Raw genomic sequence first — 25,378 nt, 5'->3', positions numbered from 1 at the left:
TCTCTGTGTAGCCCTGGCTGTCCTGGAACTCACTCTATAGACCAGGCTGGCTTCGAACTCAGAAATCCGCCTGCCTCTGCCTCCCGAGTGCTGGGATTCCAGGCGTGTGCACACCACCACGCCTGGCTGGAGAGACATTTGTTTGCTCTGTTGTGCTGGTGGCTCAGCTAACCTGAGTCTGCCGTCTTTTCAGTGAGACGCTGTTCTGTTGTGTGTGCAAAGTACTAGGAGTACTAAGTAGCTTTTGAGAACGACAGCAAACAGTATAGAATCTGTGCATTACTAAAATACTAGAGTCTGGCTCTTGATCATCTTGGCCTGAAGAAACCATCTTTTCTAAAATATTAGGACAGCAGCACGAAAAGCAAGATTTGATAGAAGTCTGTTTTCATGACTTTTTAAAATCTATCTAGAAGCAGAAGTCTACTGAACTAAAAAGAATCAGCATTAGCTATACAAATAAACAGATGCAAAAGTAAAAGACATGGAGGAAAAGTTTCCTTTGTACTATGAAATAATTCCCTTTATTTGAGATTATAATAGATTAATAAACGTAAATTGCTAGAGATGGACATAAATGTCTGAATCAAGTTTTTTTTAAAAAGTCAGTACCTGTGCTGTGTTCTCTCAGAAGAAAGATGAAGGGCCGATCTGCTTTAAAAGCAGTGGTCCGAGACCTCCTCAGCAGCAGCACGGCTGTGAGAAAGAACAGGCCCTGTCAGCATTGAAAAGCATTATGCAGATAACATAGATGCAGAACATAGGCGCAGAACTTGATGTGTGTCTTTAAGGAATCAACAGCATCTTAATGACATTCTACTGCGTAGTGTTATAGGAGTGCAAATTGGGAAATTAAAGAGGAAAGATACTACTTAATCATTCCTGTGTCTTTTTTTTTTAAATAGTATTCCATGACATAGCTCTCTCTTTGAAAGTGGAATACTGTATGATTCCTTTCCTTGTTGACGGGGCAATGATACTTGTTAAAAATGAGTATCATTGGTTTTCATAAGATTTTGTTTTCTTTCATTTCTTTTAAAATGCTACATCACACTGGGTTTGGGCTTAAGTGGTATGGTTTATAACTGGAGAGTCACTGGGCAGACATAACAAGGGTAGATCTTGGTGAGCAGCTCCATGGGGCTAAGTGTTGAATGTACCTGTGGCTGCAGATGACCTGGTACCCTCCTCTGAAAGCTCCATCTTGGCCTTGTGGGTTACTTCAGAAACATAAAAGCCATCTTGGCCTAATTCACAAATGACAAAAATGGAAAGAGTTTTGTTTACATTTTTGTGCACATAGTGTATATGTTTGAAGACTCTTTAAGTAAAACTTAAGGAGCATTCAGTGCTACAAGTATATAGGGAGTAATTGTACAGAAAATTGCCAAGTTTTATTTTTCTACAACTCAAAGGGTTTTTTCACTAGTATAGTAAGACCTCCCCCAAATTAGTAGAGCCTGAATCTCATAATTACTATTACTTTCACATTGTCTGAACATTTCCATATGATTAAATGAGTGCAGCTTCACTCTGAAACCTCTGGTCAGCTAACACTGCAAATCCTGTATCTGGATCATTGTAAGAAGTGGGATGCTATAGATGCATCTTCAGTAGGCTAGGTTGGGCTGGTTCAGTGAGCTTAAGCATCCTCCCTACTCCATTCTAAGAATGGCCTAATAAATGTCTATTGTCTGTGCATAATCCTTAGACTACTCAGAGCCTGTATGCCACCAACTATCACATCTCTGAAAGTTTTATCTTTGGTTAAGACTTAACATTTTTGTAGACTAGCCTGTGTTCTTCCTTTATCTTGTATTCTGACTGTAATTGGCCTTTTGTTATGTGGCTATTGAAATATTACACCATTAATGAAATAACCAAGAAAAGGTGAGGGTTTTTCCGGCCTTTGTTTTTCTGAATTGTTAGCATTGTCTCCCTGAAATTTGTCCTCAGAATCTGAATCTGAACGCTGTTCTGTAGACAGGCTCCTTGATGAGTTAAATGTGGGAGATGCAGGTTAATGGATCCCTGTGTCTAGGAAACTTTGTTGGAGCTGCTGATTTTTGTGAGTTTGTTGTTGGTGGCTCCAGCAGGACTGCAGAACATGGCTCTCATCCCTGAAGCCACTTCCACCTCTCTTTAACCTCGGTTTACTAACTAAACTTTCTGGAAGGCACATTATACTCAACTACAAACATCTGTGCCTACATTACATGTTTGTGTCAGCATATATGGGATTACCCCTTCCACCCCCTAGACTGTTGTAGCAAGTAGGAATTATGGCATGCTCACTTCACCACGCCCAACTTTCAGAATAGTGCATACATGTGTCAAGGAAGTAGTTGATGTGTACATCCAAAGGATGAAGCACACAAGGTTCTTTAAGCAAGGATTTAATCCCCACCTCTGGTTGGTAGGTGCTATCATTCTTTTATATGCTGTTGGCCACACATTTACAAATGGTCTGCATTTGGACCTCAGCTCCTTCCTCATCAGAACAGGCTGGACATTAGTTGGCTCCTTTTGTCCCTGACAATGGTTTCCTTTGGAAAGAGCTAATTGCTTACCTTCATCTTTTCAGTTAGCTAAGAAATGAAGAGTGGGTGTATAATATATCATTGCAGCTAGCCCAGTATATGGAAACTGTTAGGAAGAATCTTAGATGGCTCACAAACTAGCTGTAGTTGGTTGCTTTCTCTACCTTTCCCTACTTCTTACATCTTTCTGTGCAGTGTTGACTTATTGTGGCTCAAGTTAATTCATGCACTCTAGACAGTTGACTTATTCAGGTCATGTAGCATATAGCTTGCACTATGGACAGAAATTGAAGTTGACTGGTACTTAGGAAAGCAAAAGCTAAAATAGTTTCCAAAAAGTGTTGAGTTTATATACAACACCTGAACTGTCAAAGCTTGCTGGTGATCTTTCAGGGAATGGGTTACCCAGAACAGGCATCTACCTATTCTTTTCAGTGAGGGAGATTGGAACAATTCACTAACTATGTATTCTGTAGTAATAAAAGAGGATTGGGAGGGAGGGTGAGCTACATGTGGGCTCAGTTGAGCTTTGAAATAATAAAATTATGCCAAGAAGGAGCAGACATGCTTTGTAGCCTGGGAAGGTGAATTGTGATTTTGGCTTTGGAACTGAATTGGAAGGTTTTGTTAGGTTTCCTCAGTATTGTAAAACTTGGTAACCCCTTGTTCATTGAAGAGAGGGTGGCTGATCATTTCTCGAATTAAAAAACAAACAAAAAACCTCTGCAGACAGGGATGGTGAGATGGCTCAGCAGGTAATGTGGCTTGCCTCACAAATCTGATGACCTTAGTTCAATCCATGGAACCCAAGAGTTCCTCTCACCTCCGCATGTATGCTGTGGTCATGTGCTCCCCACTCCAGCATGCACACACAATAAATACGTTTTTAAACCAGTACATTGTCATACAATTGGTAAGTTGAGTGGTGGCTCTCCACTTTAGGAATGATGACACTGTTCAGTGATCCTGTCTGTAGAGTGGGCAGAAATCTACTTGGGTACAGGCATGAACGAGTGGTCTTGCTATTGGAAAGAATTAGTTGGCAAACCATCAATAAAAATATTAATTTTAGCTATCACCAATCCCCTGATGTCTATCCCAGTGATGTAACTTAACTCTGTAGCAAGAAAACAGCCTTAGATTAATTTTAATAAATATAAGTAGCTGTTTTTTTAATAGAAGCAGGTGACAGGTCTTAATTTGTTGATAGTGGGAGATCATCATTGGGTAGCATCAATAAGTATGAATGCAAGCTCCACATTTAGCACATGGCTAGATTATTAAGGAAGCCAGATCTGTGAGATTATGATTATGTTGGTTTGAACAAACAAGTAAATGAACTGCATTATATGTAAACCATGTAGGTATTCATAAAACTTGGTGATAGGCTGGGGTAATGGCTCAACTGGTAAAGTTTGTGCTGTACAAGCATGAGCACCCAAGTTTGATTCCTTAAACCCATGTAAAAAACCAAGGACAAGGTGCATGCTTAAGAGTTTGAGCACTTGGGGTTTGGGGGGGGGGGGGCAATAAAGGAAAAAGGCAGGGAAGTTCCATAGCTGAATGCCCCAGACAGTGTAACCCAATGCCAGTGAGAGATTCTGTCTCAAAAACAGTGGGTCACAGGTATTTTTGCTTATCGTGGTTTTGCAAGATACAGATGAAGACCACTATTGTTTAAGGACACAATATTGACATTTGAGTATGTTTTTCTCAGATTCTGGGGGTTGGGGAGTAAGGTAGGGAATTACAAAGGAAGAAGAGTAAAACATTAAATGCAATGGCATGGAAGAGAGGGCCAAGAATAGCTTCAAAGTTACTTCCCCCACCCCCTTCTGTAACTGGCTACTGAATCCAGCCCCCTCGTATTTTTAATTTGGATGACTAAAAGAGTAATAGAATTTCCATTAGCCACAGGGATACCAAAGCTGAACTCTGAAGCCTTGAGAAGACATAATTGCCTGTTATTGAAAGTAGAATGTGGTAACTTCCCCTGCTCCTTCCTTGCTTCTGATCATTACGCTGTTTGTTCTAGTGTTCCTTTCCTGCAGTGTCAAAGCATGCCTGTCACTAAGGAAAAGTTCCAACTAAGCCACCAGTATTGCCTTGTGTATAATTGTATACTAAGCACTGTGAACACTGCCAAAACTTGACTATTGTCTTACCTATCCCTGTACATTTAGACAGTAAGTGGTAGATGGTTTTGTTTGGGGGGGGGGGGAGTGATGTTGGAGATGGAACCCAGAACTTTCTGCATGCTTGGCAAGCACTCTACTATGAAGGCCCACAGCTCCAAGATGGCAAGTTGTTAGTACCCTGATTAGATACTCCCTGTTACTCTTATTAATAAGTAGCTTGTGGTGGTTCTGTCTGCTCACATCTAAAGCACAAGCCATGACTTGAAGATCAAACTCCTGTTATTTTCTGTGATTAAGAGGGTGGATTCTGACCAAAGTTTTAGTACCATGTGCTCCAGTGGTCTGATGTTTAAAATGGTAACTTTAAAGTTGATCACGTAAAGGCAGTCTCCAGACCATGAAATAATCTGCAGAATAGAAATAATCCATGACTTCCTGGCTTGGCAGAAGTTGAACCAGTGGTTCTCTCTAAGGTTCCCAAAGTAGATGTTAGCATTCGTTTTCCTTTTGGTGTGTGATGGAAGCACAGATCACAGGCAAACGTGGCTCCTATTGATTAGCAGTAGCATGGTAACTATGGAAAATATGGAGCATGGATGAATCTTAGAACAACGTCATGAAAGCATGGGGAATCTGAGGACTGGGTGAGGGAAAAGTGTGTGTTTAGTCCATTTCAAAAGACAGGAAGCATTAAATGCAACCAGGAAAGGAGTAGAAACGGGATGACGCTGGCATGATAGCAGAGGGCATAATGAAGGTGCTGGTGCTGCCTACAGTCTCCATGAGAGGAGTCTGGTCATGGCAAAGGGGGGCTCTGTATTGCATCCTATGGCCACTTGATGCAGTGTGAAGTGGTTTCCAAAATCCTCAAGGAGCACCCATCACCCACCAATTGTAATCAAAATGTGACTTACCAGAAGCTCCACATTCTTACACAAAGTTAACCCCTTTATTCTTTTATGCTGTGTTTTATGTCAAAAACTATGAAACAATAAGGATCCCTTAGAGTATGGCAAAACATAGTACCCTGCAAAGATAGGAAGAATTGAATAATTATTACCTGAAATTCCTTTCAAGTTGGCTTTGAGTGGGTCAAAAAGATCAGTGATACCCCACGATCTTAAAATGCTTTTTAAGTCAAGCTGATTTTGGATCTTAAACCTGCAAAACAGTGGCAAATGATCAGTTGCCATTTAGAATTCACACTATTCTCATACATACCACATGAAGTATAAGGTTCAAACAGGAGGTCAATGCACACTGGGCCCCCTCCCCACTGCCCTTTTCATTGTTCTTTCCCTTGAATCATACCTGGGATGAACCTGACCCCTCTGGGCTTTCCCCCAGCTTTGTCCATACTACTCATTTGGGATGGCTCTGTTTCCCTGATTGCCTTTAAATAACTCTCCATTCCTCAGCTGTTACCTTCCTACTCAACTGTTTTCTCACTTTTTCAAAATGGTACTAGAGATAAGATCCAGGACCTCCTACATGCTAGAGAAATATTCTATTACTTGAGCTTCACCCCTACCCAGCCCTGTGACTCCTGGTTCTTAAAGTCCAATTTGTATAGTTGTACTCATGGTGCACAGAAAAGTCTGCTTCCTATTGATATTCTTTATGACACCATAAATGACCTAGAAGCTACCTCAGCTCATTCTTATTAATAAGATAAATATAAATTAAATGAATAGTGCTGACATGGTGTTAGACACTATGAGAGCTTTGTAGAAATTACTTCATTTTCATATAATGGCTATTATTATCTCTTAGGCAGCAGGTGGAAAATTCAGAGCATAAAGTAAGAAACCTGCCCAAGATGACCTAACGAGTATGTGGTGCACCTCAATTCAAATCTGGGCTCTGGGAATGTGGAGCCAGCCCAGCCAGCATCACTCTCACTTGGCTCCTCATATTTGGGTAGAATCTCACACACAGTGGATGTAAATACCTATAGTTCCTTATATAGCCCCTTGTATAGCTTTCTCTACTATGTAACACATTTTCATGTTTACTGTGTGCAGTATGTGCCCTTGATATGCAGCAGAAAAGGAATTCAGCCTTTTTTTGCCCAGTAAACAACTGAGAGCAGAAAGAATCAGCACACCCACATGTCCCCAGGACAAAGCCCTAATTTACATTAGCCATCCAAGAAGCAAGCCTTCAAAGAGGATGCTGCTGCTATTTGTTTTTGAAAATTAAAAAGAAAGAAAAATATAATTTGTCTTTTGTATAAACCATGCATAACTTTAGAAAAAAGGTATGTTGACATTTTTTAAAATATTTGGCTCACTTATGAAATTGTAAGTACAGAAAACATCCTTTTCAAAAAACAAATGCTAAGTGTTAATGATTAATGCTATGGACCTGGCTTTTTTGTTTGATTCCTCTCACCAGGGACTTCTTACTTTACAGACTCAGTGGCAAGCTACTTTACCCTATATTATTGTCTATCTTTGAGAAATAGGCACGGTGGCAGTAGAATTTAAATAATGGTGTGATAAATGAAAATTCTTGTAGTGTTCAGCACAACGCTCAGTGTAGCCTGTGCACTTAGCATTGTGTTTTGACTGTGGTTTCTCAGTAATATTGAGAAAGTTAAAATCTGTTTGAAGCTGACCATGTGGTGGGTGATAAGCTAAATAATATCCTGTTTTAGTGCACTAAAAGTGACAGGTGAGGTGTGATTACATGTCCCTGCACAGCTATGGAAGCAGAACTAGAAGGAATGAGGCGGCACTTGAACTCAAGGAAACAACAACCAGAAAGCTGCCTGCCCTTTACAGAAACTATCAAGGGCATCCCAAGAAAAGAAAGCCTTAGTCCATATGAATTCTCAACTACATAGTAGGGATCGACTGGAAATAAGTTCAAACTGAGTCCAGCATCTATAAATCCCTGCCATGACCAAGCAGAGCTTAACTCAAGAATGCAAGGTGTGCTCTACATGGTAATAAGATGACACATTTGTTAACAAAGTAAGGGATTAAGATCATATGGTCATCTCAACAGGTGTAGAGAAGGCTTTGACAAAATCTAGCATCTTTTTGTGATTAAGAAAACAAGAGGACTTGGAGGTATGTTCAGTGATAGAGCACTTGCCTAGCTTGCTTGAACCTCACTCCTCAAAACAACAAAAACCAATGCCCAAACAAACAAAAAGCCCAAAGGCTCAGCCAAGTTGGGACATGCAGTAACTTTCAATATGATGAAGAAAGTCTACAACTCCACACCTTGGATATTTTCTTCAAGTTTTCCATCGAAGATTAAGAACAAGACAAGGATGGCAACTCTATCACTTCTGTTTAGCCTTGTGCAGGAGGATAGGAAATAAGCCAAATACTGAAATAAATTCAGCTTTAAGTATTACATAAACACCCAGAAGCACAAAACACTGTCAAAGAAACAGTGAGCTGAACTGTAGACATCCAAATCTCAAAGCACTCCCTGGCTGCCACACACACAAGTGCATCTAATGGCAACCTGCTTGCTTTGGAGAGAAACTGGTAAGCTGCTCTTATAAGACACTCTTTAGGAAGAAGAGAACAAAGTTAGACTCACGTCCTGATTTCTAGACTGACTAGAGTTCTAAGAGCCAGAATGATACAACACTACAAGAATCTAGAATCTACTAGAATCTACCTGTATGGAATCAGTAAGAAATAAACCCATGCATTTGGCAATTAATTTTGAGAGTGATGTGATGTCAAGAAACTATGATGGAGGAAAAAAAAAAGATCCTTTAGGCAAATGTTATAGGATACTGGGCCAATCCCCACGTACAACTACATGAAGACTTGGCCTCCGCTTACACCAAATGCAGTTGACTCTCAAATAGCATGGGCTTCATCTGCCTAGGTCCACTTCACATAGATTTTTCTTGTTCTCTTTTGAAAGTTTGCAACAATTTGAAAACCTTAGAGGTACAGCCTATTGAGTTTTGCTAGCCTATGCAGACAAGAAAAATAACACTAAAGGTAGACACATAAAACGTATGGACTAATTTGCCGTTTACTACATGAAGATGTGTTCAAACCTGTTAGAACAAGTTAAGCTTAACCTACACTTAGAAACTGCCACATGCAGCACCTTTCACTCTTGAAAATGTGAGCAGATGTAAATTTGCTGTCGAGTCATAACTGCATGAGTGTGTGATCACCTTACAGCTGCTTTTGTTAAACATCTGCAGTGCCCCTACTATGCTACGTTGATCGCCTTTGTGAAAGTGACATGACCTCCTGTGGGTCTCATTTATTTTTAGCCATGCATAATACATATCACACACAAAATACATATTGTATAACTACTTGCTTTTGGGATCAGAGAAGTCAAGAACTGGCTAGTAGTAGTTTTGTGGGGGTAAAAGTTACATGTAGGTTTCCTACAGTAAGGGAGGTTGGTGTCCCCTGGCACTAAAGTTGTCAAGGTTACAGTAATTAATTCACAGTAGATCAAAAATCCAAAGAGTGAACAAAACTCGTGAAAAATAGGCATAGATTTTTGAGAGAAAGTTTAAGTAGGCAATCACGTGACAGTCTTTTCTAGATTGGCTGCATAAGCAAGACCAGAACAATGATGATTTCAATGGGCCTCTTAACATGGAAGGGGGAAATTTCCACTGGGTCACACCCCTAGATAAAGAACTACAGGCATGCTAGAGGGTGGTGGCAGATGCCTTTAATCCCAGCATTCAGGAGGCAGAGGTAGCCAGATCTCTGTGAGTTCAAGACCAGCCTGGTCTATAAACTCAGTGAGATCCAGGACAGCCAGGACTACATAGAGAAAACCTTTCTGGAAAAACAAAACAAAAAATGAGCTACAAGCAGTTAATGGTTGCTATATGTAATAGTAACAATTTGAGAAGGAGCACAGGAGAGACTCAAAAGAGAGTGGCTGGAATGAGGGGGGTGTTATTCCATATCAATTAAAAATATATTTAAAAATGCTTAAATAAAATATAGTATATCCACACACTAGAATATTATTCAGTCATTAAAAAGATGAAATATTAAAACTGTGTGCTCAGTGGGAAGTCCAATAAAAAGGCTAACATTGTATTTGTTGATTTGCATGAAAAATCCCTAAGAGATAATCCATAGAGGGAGAGAGAGAGAGAGAGAGAGAGAGAGTAAAATAGTGGCTGCCTAGCACTGAGTAGTGATGACCAATGAATGTGTGTTTCTTTTTAAGTTAATGAACATTTTGTTTGCTTGGTTTTTTGTTTGTTTGTTTTTTTGGTTTTTTTTTTTTGTCGTTGTTGTTTTGTTTTGAGATAGGGTTTCTCAGTGTTACAAGCTCTGGCTGTCCTGGACTCAATTTGTAGACTAAGCTGGCCTCAAACTCACAGAGATCCACCTGCCTCTGCCTCTGAGTGCTGGGATTAAAGGCATGCACCACCATGGTCGGCTGGTGGTAAACATCTTTTAGAATTTGGAGTTGGGGGTAGAGCTCAGTTGATAGAATGCTTGTCTAGTGTGCATGAAACTGTGAGTTTGATTCCCAGCACTATATAAATCAAAGGCCCTAGTGCACATCTCTGAGCCCATTATTTGGGATCCAGAGGCAGAAGGATCAGAGAGTTCAAGGTTATCCTTGGCTATATAAAACATTTTCTCAAACAAAAAAATCAAAATTATTATTTGTGGCTGCAAAATGCTGTAAATATGTGCTATCCATCCATACATCCATACATCCATACATCTACCTACCTACCTACCTACCTACCTAGACATTTGCCACCTTACCCAGTGCAATGTGCACTTTAAAAGTAACTTTTATAAGCAATATATATATATATATATATATATATATATATATATATATATGTATATATATGTATATGTATATTTCAGGGTTTTTAATAGTCAAATACAGAGGTCTGGTTCATGTCAGCTCCTTCACTGTTAAACCAGGGGGTAGCTTCAGATTCTCTGCCTTCTCCTTGTCTGTGGTGACCAGTGTATAAAGGTACCTGCTGCAGCTAACCTTGAACTTTACATTATCCTTGTTCTTCTTGATCTTGACAGATTTGGTATCCTTCCACCGGCCTGTGAGCAGAAAGCCCCTGATTTCCTCAGTTTTCCGAGGCATGGTGACAGGCACTTGGCTTGGATGCCCACACCCAAAACACGCACAGAGGAGAGAACTGAAGAGAATGGGGAGAAAAAGCTATATCCTGTATTTTAACAAGAAAGTGAGGAAATATCGTTGGGAAACTGTTGCACCTCATGATAACCAGCAGGCTCTTCAAGGAGGAGCAAGACTCACTTTGGATGTGTGAGTTATGTAGTTGGGATATTACTTGAGTGTTTCCACAAAGGTTCTTGTGCTGGAAACTTGGCTTCTTGGGTAAGTGGTATTGCATTGGTGGGGCCTTTGGAAAGTTGGGCCTAATAGAAGGTGACCAGTCTGGACAGCCCTTGGGAGGTTTAAAAATAGTTCTGCTGTTGATTCTCATGAGAGTGGGACTCTATGCAAAAGAGAAAGGCAGATCCTAAATCTCTGTCAATTCCCTTCTTGCCCTGTGACTGCTTCTGCCACTGTGACGCCACCGTCTGTGTCCTGATACAGAGCAGAGAGATTCAGAACTGTGAGCTGAATAAAATGTGTATATTATATGTAGTGTGTGTGTGTGTGTGTGTGTGTGTGTGTGTGTGTGGAAGGATTATATTCTAACATATTAGGGAATAAACTGAAAAGCAAACTGATTTATATCTGGATTGATACCTTGAACCATGGTAGACACAACCAGGGTTTTGTCGTTTGTCTTTTAGACAGGGTCTCACTATGCAGCCTTGGCTAGCTTGGGCTGTTCTATATCTCTAAACATACTGCTTTCTAACTTCCAACATTGTTTTTCCAACCAATACAATGCAGGCTAGTACAATATCCTATCTAATTTTGTGAATGTTCTCAGCTTTCTCCTGTCTCTACCCAGAAGCAAGCATTTTATTCATTAAGTATATTACTCGGCAGTGTTAGTCTTCTCTGTGGAGCATGGCTATGACTGTGAGATTATGGATACAAGTGTCCTATAAGCACCCATTCTTGACTGTTTAACAGATTACATGTTCTTAACGAAAGCTAACTCCTTGTGCATTTAATTTTATAAATAAATAATTACTCTGGAAGATGGCTTCAAAGGTCACCTCAGAATATTGCTTGGTGATGTTCAAACTCAAGCTCACCCACTGGACTCATGCCAAGTAACATGTAACATTGCATTGGTCTCCACATTGGCCTCTCATTCACTGAGACCTGTATAATGAGCATAGAGCATGGAAAATGAATAATTTGAGAGAGCTAGAGGTAAGTTCTTACTCAAAAGCTGGCTGTGTAGTGGGATGTAGTAGCCTCCACTTTTAATCCTGCCATAAAAGGCAGAGGCAGGAGGATCTCTGTGAGTTTGAGGCCAGCCTAGTCTACATAGCAAGTTACAGGCTAGCCAGAGCTACATAGTGAGACTCTGTCTAAGGAGCAAACAAGCAAGGGAATGAACGAACTCTTGATCGCATCTATCGTGGTTCAAGCTATATGTCTAAATCCAGACCTAAAGCAGCATTAGCTTTTCAGTGTATTCCCTAAAGCACTGGTTCTCAAACTTCCTAATGCTGTGACCCTTTAACACAGTTCTTCATGTTGTGGTGGCCTCCAACCATAGAATCATTTTTGTTGTTACTTCAAAACTGTAATTTTGCTACTGTTATGAATCATAATGTAAATATCTGCTATGCGATCCTCAAGCAGTCATAGCCCACAAATTGAGAACCACTGTCTAAAGAGTTTATATCTTGGCTTTTTGTTTGATTGTTTTTTTTCTCTGTGGTCTGGTGTGGAGTGACTAAGTGAATGTGTGTGTCTGTGTGTGTAAGGTTGGTTTTGCTTATGAAATAAATGGCTTTATTTTCCTAAAAACAAAACTTTGATTAGTCTTTGTCTTAGTTAGAGTTTCCATCTTCTTTAGGGTTTCCATTACTGTGAAGAGACACCATGACCAAGGCAGCTCTTACAAAGGTCAACATGTAATTGGGGCTGTCTTACACTTCCAAAGGTTCCATTATCATCATGGCAGGAAGCATGGCAGTATCCAAGTAGGCATGGCCATGGAGGAACTGAGAGTTCTATATCTTCATCCAAAGGTAGCCAGGAGCAGACTGACTATTTCTCAGGCAGCTAAGAAGAGGGTCTCAAGGCCCACCCCCACAGTGACACACTTCCTCCAACAAGGCCACATCTTCTATTAGTGCCATTCCCTGGGCCAAGCATATTCAAACCACCACAGTCTTGAATTAGAGGCTTGATACTTTTGCAGTGATTGTATTCATCAGAACAAGGCTGTTTAAGTCATTGCTGAGGCCCTCAGATCTTCTTTCTTTCTCTTTCTCTTCCTCCTCTACCTCCTCTTTCTCCTCTGTCCTGTTTTTTTTTTTTTTTTTTTTTGGGTCACTGCTGAGGGTTTGGGAGAACATCATTGTGCCATTCTCCTCTCTCTGTGGAGTTGATCATTTCCTTGGGAGTCTTCCTTAGGAAGACTTAGCTACTCCAGGCCAAGCTACTCATCTTCACATGAGATAGCAAGTTCTTCACTTGCACTATGCTTTCCATATAGACTGCAAGAGCTTCCTTCCCTCCTGCACTAATTATACCCAAGAGCAACTAGACTAGAAGCTTTGATAGAGGTTGAGCATTTGGCTTTGAGAGATGGGGTTTTGTCTTGGGTTTCAGTTCACCTTTGGCATGATCTCATTTTAGACATAGACCCTGACACCTTGGGTCTATCCTTGTATGTTTTTATTCTAGGAGATGGGCTTATTTTTAACTGCCTGAGGGAGTACTACCAAGGCCTTTGCCTCTATTCACTGGGAGCCCTGGCCTTGGAGTGTGACCAATGCCTCAAGTGGACAGGTAGGTAAAGAATTCATATGCTGCTGGCGAGCTCCTGGGTATCAACACTATGCTCTTAGTGCCGATCTACAAAGCTATGCTGATTCCAAATTGCCAGACAAGCTCATTATCTGGAAAAGTTTAGACAGAACCATACTGTAAACAACGGATTTTACTAATGTCTTTGCTTTGGAAAATAAGATCTAGCACTGTCATTAGATTTTTTTTAAACAAAATTATATTTATGCCTATTGAATTTTCTTCAACAGAGGAACCTCTCTACCTAGAACAAATGTATTTTCAACACAGATACCCAAAGTTTTGAATTTATTAGCTAACAGATCAAGTTCTTACTAAGTTGCTCAGGCTGGTCAGAATGACTCTGTAGCCCAGACTGGCTTTGAATTTGCCATCATCCTGATTATCTGTACTTACAGCTGTACTACCCCATGCCTGGAAAAGTTTTGAATTGTTGTGTCTTCCTTTGGCTTCTGACTAAAATTCCATAAATGTTTTCTCAGTTACATAAGCCATCTTGTCCCTTTGCTTTGGTGGAATGACAGCTGTACATAAGGGTTCCTCCTTGCATTTCTTCATCCCACCATGGCTTTGCCTCTGGAGCAAGGTGGGTAGAGACCTGAGTCAGTCCAGTGAGAGCCAAATAGTTCATCTTGGGGTCTTCCCAGGAACCCAACTGTGTATGTGTCGTGATCTACTCTTTAGTGGTTTTAGAATAGACTCAAACTCCAGGGAGCCTCTCCTTGGTTAGAGCTCATTTGACAAGGTTAGCCCAGTGGAAGGATGGACTTTGAGTCTGACCACCTTCTAAGTGCAAGCCTTACTGGCTAACATGGTAATTGTTCCATAAGGAAGATGTCTCCACTCACCTGGGGAGAAACACGTCCATCCTGGCTCTCTTCAGCCTTGTGGTCCAGAGGTGGATGACTCTGGCTGTGAGGTGTGGTTCAATGTGGTCCAGAGGAGTGCCCTTGTCTTGGGGGAGCACCAGGAGTAAACTGGCCACTCTTCCCAGGTACAACAGCTCTAGAGCAGCTACCTTATGGCCTGCAGCATCCTGGAACTGGCCTGAGGGTTAGTGGGTTAGGAGTTAGCTCCGTCCTAGGAGCCAGGGAAACCTAACAGTACTACAGCTTGGAGTAAGCAGACTTACAAGACAGCCACAGTAAGATGTGCCCTCCTTAGCCTCAGGAAGCAATCTGAGACTGGGAACTATTAGGTGACATGGCTGCTTTAGTGTTCCTAAAGCTCTCTGAGATCTCCCACAGAGCCTTACTCAGGGATCCACAGCTGCTGGACCTGCTGAGGGCCGTGTCTTAGGGAGCCATCCAGTCTGAGCATTTTAGGGTTCAGGGTCTTTGTGTTACATCTTACTTTTCAAGATAAGCCTTTAAATCTACATTTCATGTGAGAAATGCCCAACTCTTAAAATCCTCTGCAGACCCAACACAATACACATTCCGGCTGGATTTGACTTGAAGACTGATCACTTCTGTGACCTAAACCGGTCTTAGGATGGGCAGCTGGAAGTCTATGGGCAGAGACAAGTCCAGGCCGCCAGGTGGAGTGTGGTTATAGAAAGAGATGATGGGACAAGTGACAGATAGCAGCGGAACACACTGACCTGGAAAAGGGTTGGTGCTGCTGGGGGTAATGTAGAAAGGTGGAGACCAGTTTTAGGTGAACCCGCTGCACGTTGTAGCTCAAACTTAGAACAGAGCCTGCTGGCATCCGTAGCACACATGAGGCTACCAGGCATCTGCTGGCACTGGGAACCTCCCCTGCTGTCTGGGATAAATAACCATAAGCAAGAGGGCCATATGGAGCAATGATATTTCAGGACCAGGGGGTCCTTTAGTCTGGAGGCCTTTTAGCCCTTATTTGGTCCTGGCTGGGTGTTGTGTCATGAAGGTGTCTTCTAGGAAAATTATTTGGTCCAAGTATTTTTGATTCCACATGAACATGTTCTTAATCAGTGTGTCGGCCGATACCTGCATTGTGTCCTCAGCATCCAGATGGGCATATCATTCAAGGCCCCTCTAGAAGCCTCCTGCTACTTTAAGTCTACCCACAGCCCAGATAATAGACCCCTATAGAAACATGTCTCCGTCCAATCCTGTAAAACAGAGCCTACCTTCCCCCTCTTGCCCATGTTGCTGAGTTTCCTCCAACTTTATGAATTTGGAGAAGAGACCTTACCATAGCTGACCTCTGCCACTAGGTGCATTGCTGGGACTTGAAGCACAAGCCCATGGGCACCGGTGAAAGGCAGGGGCTGCGAGGCCATGGAGAATCTCTTCTGCCAGGTACTTTGGAAGGTCATGGTGCTGGTGATGGAGAGCTGAGTAGACAGGGCACTGGCCTGGCCCCACAACGGGCTACCTGGGCCTTCGCCTATGGACAGAAGAGTTTTGCTGCAGCTTCATGTTGTTTTTAGTTTATTACAAAAGTTTTAATTCCTTATGCTGCCAAGGGACCCACAGTGGCCATGCTCAATGGCTTATAATTTATTGTCATGGAAATGGAAAGTAAGAACGCAGGATTCAGACTGGGTCCCTAATGACTGAGCTTCTGCTCTGGGGCAGGGAGTCACCTTATAATTTGAATTATAGCCTTCTTGTTAGCATGCATTCAGTGTGGCCTCCCTCCCTGTTTCTACGAGTGCCCAGGATGGCCCCTGGTTATGTTGAGTCATTTCCCAGAGATCATTAGGCATTGTCTCCCCGGGCAAATGCTTGCACGAATGAGGCTCTTTGACTGGAGAAGACTGCCCTGTCACCCCACCTTGGGACTTGCTAATTGCTGAGCTGCATCTCTCTCCACACCTATGTGGGGATAACTATGATCAGAACACACTTAGGGGAGGGCTGTGGTTAGGGTTTCATGTAAGAACAGGAAGGAGCAAGCAGATCATTCCTACAGAGACAGCTTCTGCCCCAGGCCTTCAAGTGTTTAATAAATATACTCTGTGCTAGGCTCTGCCTAAATGCTTGAAGAAATCGCCACAGCTTTTGGTTCAATTTCCCAGATGTGAGAAGTGAGGTTCGGGGAAGTTGGTCACACACCACTATCTCCCCAGTCATCCAACAAAAGAGCCTTGCACTTGAGTCTGAGCAGATATGTTCCATACTCATGCCTCTGGGGTTTAGAAAGACCAAGTCTTTCTTTTTCTTAAAGACCAGGCTGGGAGTTGAGCATACCTATGTTGGAGTTTTGAGTGGATCCCTTGACAACTCAAGGAGGATATAGGGAATCACTCCTTAATTAAAAAAATATTTTAACTATGTGTCTGTGTGTTTGCTGGGTGTGGGTATATGCACATGAAAGCTGGTAACCTTGGCTGCTGGAAGCAAGCATCGGATACTCCAGAACTGGGGCTAAAGGCAGTGCTACGTCATCCATCCTCTTTTAACAGCTGAACCATTTTTCTGGTCCCAAGGCTCAGTCCTTTAAAAGTCAATTGCCAGCTGGGCGTGGTGGCGCACGCCTTTAATCCCAGGCAGAGGCAGGTGGATTTCTGAGTTCGAGGCCAGCCTGGTCTACAAAGTGAGTTCCAGGACAGCCAGGGATATACAGAGAAACTCTGTCTTGAACCCCACCCCCCTCAAAAAAAAAAAAAAGTCAATTGCCAAAGCTAGCGTAGAACACTTGAAAACGCTGAGGGAGTACAGCCTTCAGTCTACACACATCAAAGCTGTTCTGTTTTTAGCAACCCTGGATCTTGAACGTTCTCCATTTATCTGAGTCTTTTTTGTGCTTACCAAGAACAATGCAGCCAAACTACCTGGATCAGAATGTAACCCTGGCTTTGTGGCCCATGGGCAAGCAGGAAACTCAATCCTGGTGTCTCAGTCCCTCCAGCTGTAAAATGGAGAAACAGCACCCACGCTCTAGGAGCAATGGGCGAGTGAAATAGAATCAGAGATTCCTAGTGGCACTAAAAAAAAAAAAAAAAAAAAAAGGCTGGCAGGTGTTAGCCACTTCTGCCCATTTCATAGCAGCCATAACCTGTGGTGACGATTGCGTTACACATGGCAAGGTTCCAACAGAACCAAGGGAAACGTGTGTGTGTGTGTGTGTGTGTGTGTGTGTGTGTGTGTGTGTGTGTCTTTCTTTAACCTGACTTTCCCAGAAACTACTTTTCCTGGCCTCTGATGCATTTTGCTGTCACATGGGGTTAGTGAAAAATGGCCCAGGGACAGTGACATGGAACAAATTCCGCCAGGTATGTCCATAGGTAGTAAACTCTGAGGAGCGCCTTTCTTTGTGCCTGCGTGCTCAAGGATAGGTGTGTATGTGCATGTACGTGTGTTCTTGTGCTAAGCTGCAAAGAGGGAGGAACAGAGGGGGCACAGAACATGCGTGACATTCAAGGGTAGGTCTGCCATCCCAACGTCTGCTGTAATTCAGGGCACCCCGAACCTCACCATGGCTTCTGACAAATGATGGCTGGCACTATCTCTTTGAGCCCTTGGCCTTGCTGAAGAGGGTAGTTTTCCTTTACCTGTGCTCTGGCCGGCTGTGACTTGGGAGGCCTCTGTGGTAGTGCTGTTAGGCTTGCTGAAGTCAGCGGCCTCCAGACTGCTGTTGGCCCACCGGGAGACTTGCTCCACAAAGCAGGGAGACAGAGGTGTTCCAGTTTGCATGAACAGGGTGCAGGCCAGCTCCATCCCGGTGCCTTGACTGGAGTTGTGCAATGTGGTATAAACAGTGTGCAGGAACTCTTTCACTCTTGGGTCTGTGAGAAAGGAGTGTTTATAAGGGCCTTCACAGCTCCCAACAGGTTGTCTCAGAAGATGTGTCCACACAAAAGTCCCTCACTGGAAAGGACATAGCCGCCCTAGTCAAAATCCACCTAACTCCACAGCTTAAAAGTTGGACAGAAAACATACTAGATCGCAAACAAACCTAGCTGGAGGAGAGTCTGCCAGTGCCTTGGAAATGGCAAAGCTGTGCTTTGATTTCTTTTTTTGTTTTTCTTTTTGAGACAGGGTTTCTTTGGCTGTTCTGGAACTCACTCTGTAGACCAGGCTGGCCTTGAACTCAGAAATCCACCTGCCTCTGCCTCTGCCTCCCAAGTGCTGGGATTAAAGGTGTGTGCCTCCACTGCCTGGCATGCTTTGACTTCTTTTTTTATCTTTTTTTTTGTTTTGTTTTTCGAGACAAGGTTTCTCTGTATAGCCTTGGCTGTCCTGGAACTCACTTTGTAGACCAGGCTGGCCTCGAACTCAGAAATCCGCCTGCCTCTGCCTCCCAAGTGCTGGGATTAAAGGCATGCGCCACCACGCCCAGCATGCTTTGACTTCTTAATTCAGGGACATTGCTGAGTTCTGGAGGAGAGGCTAGACCTGGGGATGTGACACGGTGGAATTTCTAACAGGAAGCCAGAGAGTTCTGTGCAGTATTGTAGCAAGGATGGGCAGTGACTGAGGAGCTGCTGTCCTGGTTAGAATTCGGTGCTGTGATAAAGATCATGACCAAAAGCAAGTCAGGTGGAAAGGATTTATGTTGCCTTCTAGTTTATGGTCCACTACCGACAGAGGTCAGGGCAGAAACTCAAGGCAGGAGACTAGAGGCAGGAACTGAAGCAGAAACTGTGGGAGGACTGGCTTGCCCCCTGTGTCTTGCTCAGCCTGCTTTCTTACACATCCTGGGACTACCTGCCCAGGTGGCAGCACCCACAGTGGGCTGGGTCCTCTCAAATCAGTCATTAATGAAGGAAATGCCACATAGACTTTCCTACAGGCCAATCCAATGCAGGCATTTTCTCAACGAAGGCTCCCCTCCCCAGATCAGTCTATCAGGTGTCAGAGAGCTGCCTTGCCAGTAGGTCTCATCCGAGGTCTCACATCCCGGGTTTTACTGCACTAACAATACAGCCCGAGACGAATGCTCCCAGAGTCAGAAATATTGAAGTAGCAGAGCGATGGGCTGGACATGGATCTCTGAGCGGATTTGTCCCTGTCCAATCTGCACACAGAGGAGAGTCCTTATGTGTGCTCCAGAATGTGCAGTGTTAGAATAAAATTTTCAGGCTTTATGGTGTCTACAAATGTTGCACAGGACACTCCAGACTTTTAGGTTACAATGAATGCTCTCCGTGATGCTTTGAAGTAAGGGCTATGGTCCTTCTACTACAGGGAGGAGGCAGATGAGGGACAGGCCCACTCATCATATGCTGAGAGTCACCATGTTGGAGGTAGAACTGTATCCTCGTCCTGTTGCCCATAGCGTGAGGAATGGCTGGGTTTGAGAAGACTCTGCTTGGGAGAGCTTTGTTCTCCAGATGAACAGGAGCTGTAGAGCATGTCAGTTTGGTGCGGGGGAGTTGGGGGCTATATTGCCTGTATTCTAGAGCATCGGTTTTCAACCTGTGATATTAATACATGCTATAGTGACCCCTGACCATAAAATTATTTTTCTTGCTACTTCATAATCGTAATTTTGCTACTCTTAGGAATCATGATATAAATATCTATGTTTCCCGATGGTCTTAGTTGACTCCTGGGAAAGGATCACTTTGACCCTCAAAGGGGCTGTGACCAACATATTGAGAACTGCTGTCCTAAAGGTGTCTAGAGGGGCAGAGGTGAGTGGCCTGAGGATGGGGACAAGGCTCTCCAAGAGGAAGCTGTCACTGCTGGTTTCTGCTCAGCCTCCTGCTGCCAGAGTAAAATGGTGGAGGGTGAGGGCCTATAATTGGGTGGTTTTAACAGGGTGCCGAGAGAAGAAAGGAAGAAGAAGAAAATAAACCCGCAGCGGCTAAAAGAAAATCACCCTGTTAGCTTGTCTGAGAGGTGACTCCCAGGCTGGTGGGCCTGGGCTCTGGACGGTTCTGAACTCTGCAAAGTTCTAGACCCTGGGAGGCTCTGGACTCTGGAGTCTTCCTGCCCATAAAACTTCAAACTGTGAGACCTGTCTTCCGAACACAGATATTTTAATTTTCAAGAACTCTGAGAGGGGCCAGTGGGGGTGCTCACCAGCCGGTGGGGTTGGACTGGGAGGTTGAAGCTGCCTCTGATTGTGTGTGTGTGGGGGGGGGGGAGAGAGAACTTACAAATGTATACATCTGCTTCTTGGCCCTAGTGGGGCTTAGGCGGTCTGGAAAAGCTCAGGATTTGGAATCAACAATCTGGAACGTGAACCTTGGCTTTGTCACTTGAACCCTGGCTTTGTCACTTGCCCCTGGGCCGGCTGAGTTTTGCTGAGCCGTTTACCTCTTGTGTTAGCCTGTGGGATTCAAATGACGTGGTCCTAAAAGAAAACTCCACATATGCCTTCCAAAGCAGGGCTCTTTTCCTGGAATGGGAGCTCTTCCTTTCTGGGGCCTATGTGCTATAATGTTTTCATTAATTTACCTAGAAGGATAATGAAAATGCTTAGCCATTGAAGCAATCAGAAATTGTGTGTTCCCTATGGACACAAGACCCAGAGAACCCGAGCTGGATCTGACTTCAAAGCCTCCTCCCTGAGGACGAGCCTTCAGTGCTAGCAGATGCCACGCAAGTCACCAAGGGAAGAGAGCAGCCAGTAAATAGTCCTACCCAGCAGAACCACGAAAATGACCAGTATGGCACAAACCCCCCAAGGGTCAGTAGTGGCACTCGTTCATATCTTGTCAGTAACCAATAGCTCTCTAATTGAACTTAAGGCTCACTCAGTAAGAGGGACATCATCCTTGGTATAGGAAGCAAATAAGGTGGAGAGGGGCTGGAAAAGTGTAAGAGGACCAAGAAATCTGTTGTGAGATTGTGTCTTCTACAAATGACGGGAAGTTTTACCCATGAAATCTCAGCAATATGGCAGCCTAAACAAGATCAGAACAAGCACAACTCCAGCAGACACACTAATAGAGAAGGGAAAGCTCGGGGGCCCGAACGCCAGACAGAGAACCGCAGGCAACCAAGGAATGCTGAGGAAGGAAGAGCCTTCCCCAGGGAAGAGCCTCTCCCTAATTGGTCATCCGATAACAAGTGGCCAAGCCCTGAAATCATACATGTACAAATAACATTAAATGTACTAAACAGATTGCATCTATCTATCTATCTATCTATCTATCTATCTATCTATCTATCCATCCATCTATATCTCTATCTGTGTGTGTGTGTGTGTGTGTAAAACAATAACAAAGAGAAGCCATGATTTCAAGAAGGGGCACGGGGGCAGGGGAAGGATTTGAGGGAAGAAAAGGAAGAGAGAAAATGAGGAAATTATATTTAAATTAAAAATAAAGAATATATTAAAATTTAAGTTTTATGTATATGTTCGTGTAATGTCCACACAGGCTAGAAGACAGTATTGGATTTCCTAAGAGCTGGAGTTACAAGTGTTCATGAGCTGTCTGACATTGGTGCTGAGAACCAAATTTGGGTTTGCAAAAGAAGTATGAGCAGTAACTGCTATGCTGTGAACATCTTTCCAGCCCTGCGTTACCTTTTAAAAGAAAGGCCGGGTTGTGGCAGGCAGCTGGCATTGCTGTATAATTGCAAGCAGGCACAGTGCACCTGAGATGGAGAGCATGCTAAAGAGGAGTCTGAGGATGGCCTGCTCCTGTTATTACTAGCTGATGGTGGCTCCATACAAGGGCAAAGCAGCGTGTGGTTCAGGAAATTAAGGGGATCACTGTCTTGCATAGAATTCCTATCATCTGGACAATATCTAATGGGCTCTGTGGAAGCCCTGATCATGTCATCATGCATGATCAACCTGTTAACCAGATACCATGATAGGATCTGGTCTCAGATCTGACCCTCTTTTGTCCCACCAAGACCCTTCATCCTGACTTGTGTGAGACTCTGTTGAAGGCAGAAGTGCCTGCCTTCTCTGTATTAATCACATTTCTTCTTCCTGACCAGCTTGGATATATTCTCTTCTGGGGAGCCTCCAACCTGCTCGGCGGAATCACAGAACCAGGTGGCACTCACCCCCTTGTTTACATGTATGGCTCTCCCAGACAGAGTTGCTGCCTTCAGAGTTCTCCTCATATACAGACAAGTTCCTGACCAGCCGTGGTCTATATTGCAAGAGCACCACAACACTTGATGAATCGTAGTGGACTGACTCTAAGTGAGCCTGTGGACATGTATGCTGCTGTGGTCTAATTGCTGAGAATGACCGAGTTCTAAACACTATCTTTGGTTTCAGTTGTCCCTAGAGAGAACAGCCTATCAGTTGTCCAGCAGGATTATAAGACTTGTTTTAGCAGTGGTCAGGGTCCTCAATGTTTTAGCATTGAGGACAGACACGGGGGGGGGGGTCACCTGGTGCCAGACATGTTGAGTGCTAACTTTGATTGGCTAGCTCAAAGGTCCACCCCCAGAGGACGCCGTGGCCAGGCTGAGTTGGCATTATTTCTTGTGCCTTCTGACAAATCTCAATTCATCCAAAGACGACTCCTGCCAGTTTTAGTGATGTTCATTGTTTTGTTTGTTTTGAGATGGGGTTCCTGTTACATAACAGATTGACTTGGAACTAGGAAATCCTGCCTCAGCCACCAACACTAAGTTTTATATTGACATCATATTCTGAGACTGAGAAGGGAAGGCCGTGTTAGCCTTAACTTATAGCTGCTCAGGTATTGAGCTGCATCACCCGTGTAGGTCAACGCAGGCTGAGCTGTGTTCTAAAGACTCTCTGCTGTTAGTAGAACTGTTTCGAGAAACAGTATGTAGATATAAGCTGGCAGAAACCTCAGACTCATGAAAATATGTTGGTCAAAAAGCAAAGTCCCAGCACTTGGGAGGCAGAGGCAGGTGGACTTCTGAGTTCGAGGCTAGCCTGGTCTACAGAGTGAGTTTTAGGACAGCCAGGACTATACAGAAAAACCCTGTCTCAAAAAACTAAACCAAACCAAACCAAAACCAAAAACCCACCACCCCCCCTCAAAAAAAAAAGAAAAGAAAAAGAAAAAAAGCATAGTCCTGGGTCTAAAGAGTGTGCATTTAAGTCCAGCCCTGCCTTTTATTGACTGTGTGACTCCTAGCAAGTTGTCTCCACCCTCTGCCTATCTACTTCCCCAAATAGGGGTGCCAATGAAATCACCAACTCAAAAGGATTGTTGAGGCCATTAGTGAATGTTTAGAGGGTGTTCCCCACCTCTCCCAGCCACAGCAAGCATTCTAAAAGGGGCAGTGACTCAAAACTGTGGTATTGCCATGAGGCTAGAAGGGAGTCCCCGCAATCAAGAACAGCCATGGTAAAAGTCTGAGTGCTTCAAGAATGGCCATGTCTCTGTCCCTGTGCACACTGGGATCTGAGCTCCCTGCTGAAAGCTCCTGAGCTGGGGTGGAGTAGGAAGGGGGAGAGAGAAGCAGGAGAGAGAAGCCTCTTCTTACCTTGCACAGTATAGCCCAGGGCCCCTGCCAGCTGCCAGCCCGTGTTGCCCCTGGCTCCAAACTGCAGGATCTCCAGGGAGAGGGACACGCTGGCCGGTGAGATGACGAAGTTTGTCCTGTTTCTCTCTGCTGCTGCACTCCGGTAGAGGTGGAGGGCAAACTCAGTCTTCAGCAGCCACAGGCCTTCACTGAGGGGGCTGCCCCCTCCTGCTGAGAAGCAGGAGGAGAGAAGAAAGAGGGTGAGCTGCAGGAGAGGCAACATGGAGACTGGACACCTGCAGTTCAGAGGGAGGAGAAGCACAAAGAGAATGCTGGTGACAGGGATGACAAGGTGACAAGGCTCATCACCTGGGAACTGGGGCACCCGGCTCTGTTTTTAGTGGCCAGGTATGGCCCAAAGGACAGTCTCGCTGTACCTTCTTGCTTACCCACCATGCTCCTACCTGTCTAGGCTGCTTGGCTGGGCTGGGATCCTTTTGAAAACTCAACCCCGTGCTGGAAGATCTGCTCCTCTTAATGTATGTGTGACCTTGGAAAAGTCCTGGTTATAGTGAAACAAGTCGTTATGTTAAGAAAAGAAATGTCAAAAGTGCATCCTATGGTTTCCTAGGACTTAGCCTGCTTATAGCTGAGCCATGTTTCTTATGAGTCATTATAATATTAACTACACTCAAAGTTTATCTTCTAGGCTAAAAAGATTCTATATTCTTGGTTGATATTCTCATATCCATTTGAGGTATCGTAACTATAGTCATGGGGGCTGTGCTCTAGAGAACTCAGTGACTCTCTGGTAAGGGGAGAATAACAGAGAGATACATGGGATAACTGGGCCTAGGATATTAGATTTCATGCTACATAGTAGATTATTCCACAGAGTAGAACAATAATACTAGAAAGCCCTTCCTCAGAACTGTGTCCTCCCAGGAAGAGGGGCTACCATGAGTAGGAAAGGAATCCAGAAGGGAGCAAGAAGAGAGGAACAGAGCACTTTCATTGGCTGTGCCAACAGATAGACAGTAGCAATCTGGAGAGAAATACCCAGTCCAAAGCACTTCCTATACAAGCTTATAAGCAAAGCCCTGGGCTCAGTGGAATTCCCTTTAAATAAAGATCTAAGAGAAAAAGCCATGTTTCCCAACTCTTCCCTTCAGGGCTGAACACAAATGCACGTGACCTAGGAACCCACAGAGTGGGGATTTGCATTGGTGTGTATGTCTAGAGAGAAAGTAGGCTTTACTCTAAGGTCATTAGTGAAAGCTTCAAGTCCTGCTTTGAGAGTTCGTGCAGCTTCTACCAGCTCCTGAGACAAGAACACTCGCAACCCTTAGCAAATAGACTTTGATGCCCAGACTCCTGGTGACCCGGGTCCTGCCATGACTACCAGGGATGAGTTGTATACTCACCAACTCTTTAATCAAATGGTAGTTTCCTTGTTTGATTCTGTTCTTGTGCCTTGAGCATCAAC

General features: G+C 43.7%; 2 protein-coding genes and 1 pseudogene across 2 annotated transcripts in view; 1 reads left to right on the top strand and 2 right to left on the bottom strand.

Moving 5' to 3' along the window:
- Ints6 (integrator complex subunit 6) overlaps positions 1-11,088 on the top strand; it is an 84,729-nt gene extending 73,641 nt beyond the window's left edge. Inside the window, exon 19 of the mRNA XM_029541985.1 lies at positions 10,705-11,088. The gene's annotated coding sequence lies outside the window, so the exon portion shown is untranslated. The remainder of the gene's footprint in view (positions 1-10,704) is intronic.
- Serpine3 (serpin family E member 3) overlaps positions 1-25,366 on the bottom strand; it is a 27,527-nt gene extending 2,161 nt beyond the window's left edge. The window contains exons 1-8 of the mRNA XM_021203424.1: positions 25,317-25,366; positions 23,914-24,188; positions 18,084-18,317; positions 15,779-15,973; positions 14,449-14,647; positions 5,739-5,839; positions 1,161-1,247; positions 613-696 (exon numbers count right to left, since the gene is read on the bottom strand). Of these exons, the coding sequence (XP_021059083.1) occupies positions 613-696; positions 1,161-1,247; positions 5,739-5,839; positions 14,449-14,647; positions 15,779-15,973; positions 18,084-18,317; positions 23,914-24,175 (1,162 nt within the window). The 5' untranslated portion in view covers positions 24,176-24,188; positions 25,317-25,366. The remainder of the gene's footprint in view (positions 1-612; positions 697-1,160; positions 1,248-5,738; positions 5,840-14,448; positions 14,648-15,778; positions 15,974-18,083; positions 18,318-23,913; positions 24,189-25,316) is intronic.
- Positions 10,562-10,768, bottom strand: LOC110325679 (annotated as a pseudogene).
- Positions 25,367-25,378: the final 12 nt, after the last annotated feature.

Source organism: Mus pahari, chromosome 8 (assembly GCF_900095145.1).
Source record: "Mus pahari chromosome 8, PAHARI_EIJ_v1.1, whole genome shotgun sequence".
NCBI lineage: Eukaryota > Metazoa > Chordata > Mammalia > Rodentia > Muridae > Mus > Mus pahari.
The sequence above is the reverse complement of the archived record's forward strand: the minus strand, read 5'-3'. Positions and strand labels throughout refer to the sequence as shown.